We start from the raw sequence: 4,896 nt of genomic DNA, 5'->3' as shown, positions 1-4,896 counted from the left end.
TTGTTCTTTTTAATTAATTTTTATTCTCTTTGCTATCAGCTGGCTTAATTCTTTTACAGCACAGAGTGTATATAGTATATGTCTTTGTTGATTAATATATATATTGTTTCGATTCACTTGATCTTTGGTAACAAAATAACAAGAGATAATAATTAAGGTACAATAATTTGGCCTTATATATACTTTCACTTTAATGTTAATGATTGAGCATCTAAATCGATGATCAATACCACATGCAAGATGGTAAATTAAAGAATACATAAACTTTCTAGAAAAAGAGTTTTATGATTTTTAAAATTTATTTTCTGGCTCGCCAAGTGGGCATAATGTGAAAGGTCAAAACTAGCAACCTTCTAAAAATATAATTAAAAAATATCTTAAATTCACAATCTTGGTTGTAGATCTTGATCTAGATATAGTTGAGAAGATTTTATTTATTATCAAAAGCTCAACTAATTCGGATGGTTCTTTGTAGTAAAACAAGAAGAAAGTGTCATGTTTTACTTGTTAAATTGTCAATTTTGAGACCATTCGATCACTAGGTAAATGATAACAACAAAAAAAAAAAAATTTCAGATCCTAAACCATGCAAATATATATTCTAGATCATATTTAACGATACAGGACGTTTATTTAAATGCCTCATCATCAAAAAAAAAAAGTATCAAAGTCATTTCACTTTAAGAAATATTCCTGCTGAACTCACAAAGATAATAATTATTTCGAAAAAAAAAATCAGTTAATGTCAAAACTTGTAATGTAGAACTTTTACAAATTGCAACACAAATCACAGAAGTTGAAATAGAACTTTTAGATTCTGGCCAATAATAGGCAGTATGAATGTCGAGGCAATAAAACTAAACATATTAGAAATACGGGAGTTTCATGAGTCTAAAATTAAGTTCTTATATTGTATCAAAACAAAACTATTTGAAGAAGCACTAATATTTTCTTGCTCAAATGACTTATAGTCCTCATATATATTAACTTAATTATGAACAAGAAGAGGGCTTCAAAACAAACTCCATTTATAATTGTTAATTGTAGAATAACTTACAATCACTCTTAATACAATCCCGTTGACTTGGAGACTAGCAGCAGATTCATTTACTTTCCAACTCTTTATTGATTTCATACTCCTCTAAAGGACTTTTTCACAACTTGCTCTACAAATATACATTGAGGTCGAGTTTAGTATGACTAGTTATGATGAATTTTTCATCTCAAAATTTTGTTAAACTGAATCTCGAACAAGTTATTGCTTTTTGTTTTGATAGACTACAATACTGTTACCGGTGTTTCTTCTTTTCAACTGAGGATTCTAACAAATGTTTGTTTAATGCACTTCATAATTGCCTAGAATAATCTTAAGAATGTTAAACAATAATTATTTTTGCTAGCGGTGCATCTAAAGAGACATGGTAGTTTGGAAAGATTATTGATTCCAGGCTCACTTTGTAGGAAATTCCAATGGCGGAGGCTGTGATAAGCTCATTAGTCCTAAAGATAGGTGCTGCTTTAGCTATAGAAACAACAAAATCAGCAGCATCACTATTTAGAACAGGGATGTTAGCAATGAAAGAACTCATGAAGGATATAAGTGACATTAAGGATGAGCTTGAGATCATGCAAGCCTTCCTACGGATAGCAGAAAGACTAAAAGAGAAGGATGAGAGCACAAAAATCATTATAAAACAAACAAGAGACTTGGCTTTCGACATTGAGGATATTATAGATGAGTTCACGTATAAGCTAAGCGAGGAGCAAGGAGGGGTTCTACCCACAGCAATCAAGAGGTACGGAAATATAAAAACCTGGCATCACCTTAGCCAGAGGCTTAAAGAGATCAAAATTAAGTTCCAAAACATTATGGAGAGAAGGACACGATATGATATGAAAGGAATGGAAAGTGAAGCAAAACCTCGAATAGTTGTTGGCGGTAGCAAGAGCTGTGCAGAATTAGCACATTTTGTCGAGGAAGATAATATCGTTGGTACTGACGAGTATAGGGACTTGTTGCTTAGATGGTTGAAAGATGAGGATGAGCAACAACGACAGCCCATGATAATCTCAGTGTTCGGGATGGGCGGTCTAGGGAAGACAACTCTCGTAACTCACGTGTACAAAATCATCAAAGCTACCTTTGATGCTTGTGCTTGGATTACTGTATCTCAGAGTTACGAGACTCATGATTTGCTTAGACAAATCTTAAAAGAGTTTTTTAGGGAAGATCGTGAGAAAAGAGAAGCACCTAACAACATTGATACCATGGATTATAGAAGCTTGGTTGAGACTATCCGCACTTACTTGCAGGATAAATTGTATGTACTCATTTTGGATGATGTTTGGAGTACTGATGTAATGGACAATGTAAAAGATGCATTTCTGAATAGTAATAGCAAGAGTAGAATAGTTCTCACAACAAGGATTCGCGATGTAGCCCTATTAGCAAACGAGAACCATATGTTTGAACTAAAGCCACTGGAGGCAGATCATTCGTGGGATCTGTTTTGCAAAAATGCATTTTGGAAAAGTGCAAACAAGATTTGCCCGCCACCTTTAGAACAATGTGCTAAAAAAATTGTCAAGAAGTGTGATGGCTTGCCCCTTGCTATCGTATCTATAGCCCGTCTCTTATCATTTCGAGAACAAACCGGTTCTGAATGGGAGAAGGTTTACAAAGATCTTGCGTGGTATCTAACCAACAACGCATCGAAGCTCCATGAAAAAGTATATGACATTTTGAAACTTAGTTTGGACGATCTTCCCCATTACCTTCGAAATTGCTTCTTATATTGTTCTAGCTTTCCGGAAAATTGTCAAATTGGAAGTTTCAGGCTCATACAGCTTTGGGTGGCCGAAGGGTTCATTGAAGAAAGAGCTGAAAGAACGATGGAGGAAGTGGCCGAGGACTACCTTAACGAACTTGTTCATCGCTGCCTACTACAAGTGGTTAAGAGGAATGAATTCGGTGGAGTTTGTGCATGTCGAATGCATGACATCATTCGAGTCCTCGCTCTCTCGGAGTCAAAGGAGTTAAGTTTCTGCATGGTCTACGAGCATTCACAGAAAAAATTGCAGAGTTCCAAAGCACGCCGCTTGTCAATCATATGCAATATAACTAATTATCGTCCTGAAGACGAATCTCATTTGCGTTCAGTACTTGTTTTCAAAAATTCCATGAGCTATGATTTACTGAAGTCGGTCTTAAGATCATCAAAATTTTTACGTGTCTTGGAACTACAAGGAGCACCAATCGAGAAACTACCGAGTGAGATCTGTAACCTATTCAACCTGCATTATCTTAGTTTGAGAGCTACAAAAATTAAGGAGCTTCCAAGATCAATTGGAAAGCTACGAAATCTGCAAATGTTAGATACATATGGAAGTGAAATAGAAAAGCTGCCAAAAGGAATAACAGAGCTTCAAAAGTTGAGACATCTATATTTGCCCGACAATATGGATAAGAGCATCAAGGCACCGGTGGGAATAAGGCGCTTGAAGGACTTGCAGAGTTTGGCAAATATTAGTGCAACTGAGGAGATTGTGCGGAATGTAAAAGCTTTGATAGAGTTGCGGGAATTTGGGATAATAGGCGTAAGAACCCATCACTGTGCAGACTTGTGGAATAGTATCACAAAGATGAACCATCTTAGCAAATTATGTGTCGAAAGTGAAGATGGGGAAGAATTACAGCAGTTGGGCACCCTGCGCCTACCTCCACCAATTCAAGAATTATGGCTGTTGGGTAAATTAGACAAAACCTCAGTCCCTGAGCTTGCCATGTCCTTTGGGTCTCTAACAAACCTAACCAGATTAACACTTTCAAGGGCAAAATTGGATGAAGATACATTTCCTTACCTGCAAGCACTGCCCGCGTTGATGCTTCTTGAACTTTATAAGGCATATGATGGCATGATGTTGCACTTCCAAGCAACATCATTCCCGAAGCTAAAGGAATTGGAAATAGCACATTCCCCGAAGCTCAGTCAGGTGGAAATAGAAAGAGGAGCAATGGCAAGCCTGAATGAGCTTCGGCTATACGGTTGCCCAGAGCTAAAGGAGCTGCCCCACGGCATCGAGTACCTTACCACCCTTAAGAATTTATACATTGAGTATCCAGCAGAGGAACTTATTGAGCTGCTTCGACGAGGAGGAGGAGGAGGAGGAGGAGGAGGAGAAGGCGACCACAGCAATGACTGGCGCACGAGGGTTCGCCACATCCCAAATTTTACTATTCGGTTCTGACGAGAGGGCAAGGTTGTCGAAGAAAGGATTCAATAATTCCATATCATGTAGGTGAGCTTGTGCACTTTTTGCAAGGCACCGACCGAGCTTGATGCTTTCATATTTTCCGCCTCGGATCTTCTAAACAATCCGTCCGTGCGTGCTCGAGGAAATTTGAAAATGATGATCGATATATGCAGATGTTATCTTATAGCATGTGTATTTTATTTTATTTTATTCTCAATGTATGTGTGTGTAAAAGTGGATGCATCAAATTAGTTGGTGCATGCTTTCAGCTACTCGTATTATGTATTTGGAGAATGCTTTGTACCCTTTTAAAACTTTATTTATTTATGTATTTGGAGAATGCTTTGTACCCTTAAAACTTTATTTATTGGCTAAAATAAAAAAAAAACCTTCCCTTGTGAATATTCATATTTTTTTACTTTCTAAGATGACTAACTTTTCTTTACTTGTTAAGGAAAAAATAAATTTTTTTTTTATGCATTTCTAACAATTTAAGGGTATATTCAATATAAATTATAAGAAATGGACGGAATGGTAGTAACAGAACTCTGGCGAAGAGCGTGTAAATTCATGAACTTGAAATTTTGAGAAGAGAAAATATATATATATTTGAAAGCAAGTGGAGGAAGTGAAAAAATAAGT

The 4,896-nt window shown here is 36.4% G+C and overlaps 1 protein-coding gene across 1 annotated transcript; it reads left to right on the top strand.

Annotated features, from left to right (window-relative positions):
• Nucleotides 1–1,380: 1,380 nt before the first annotated feature.
• On the top strand, nucleotides 1,381–4,656 carry LOC109705374 (disease resistance protein RPM1-like). Its single transcript, XM_020226105.1, has one exon. The coding sequence runs from the start codon at nucleotides 1,471–1,473 to the stop codon at nucleotides 4,246–4,248; it is 2,778 nt and encodes a 925-aa protein (XP_020081694.1). The 5' UTR covers nucleotides 1,381–1,470; the 3' UTR covers nucleotides 4,249–4,656.
• The last annotated feature ends 240 nt before the right edge of the window (nucleotides 4,657–4,896 follow it).

The sequence above is a fragment of the Ananas comosus genome, unplaced genomic scaffold (assembly GCF_001540865.1).
Source record: "Ananas comosus cultivar F153 unplaced genomic scaffold, ASM154086v1, whole genome shotgun sequence".
NCBI classification, from domain to species: domain Eukaryota; kingdom Viridiplantae; phylum Streptophyta; class Magnoliopsida; order Poales; family Bromeliaceae; genus Ananas; species Ananas comosus.
The sequence above is the reverse complement of the archived record's forward strand: the minus strand, read 5'-3'. Positions and strand labels throughout refer to the sequence as shown.

What these genes read in the sequence shown, in the direction of transcription:
- LOC109705374 (XM_020226105.1), top strand. Translation starts at nt 1,471, where the DNA reads ATGGCGGAGGCTGTGATAAGCTCATTAGTCCTAAAGATAGGTGCTGCT.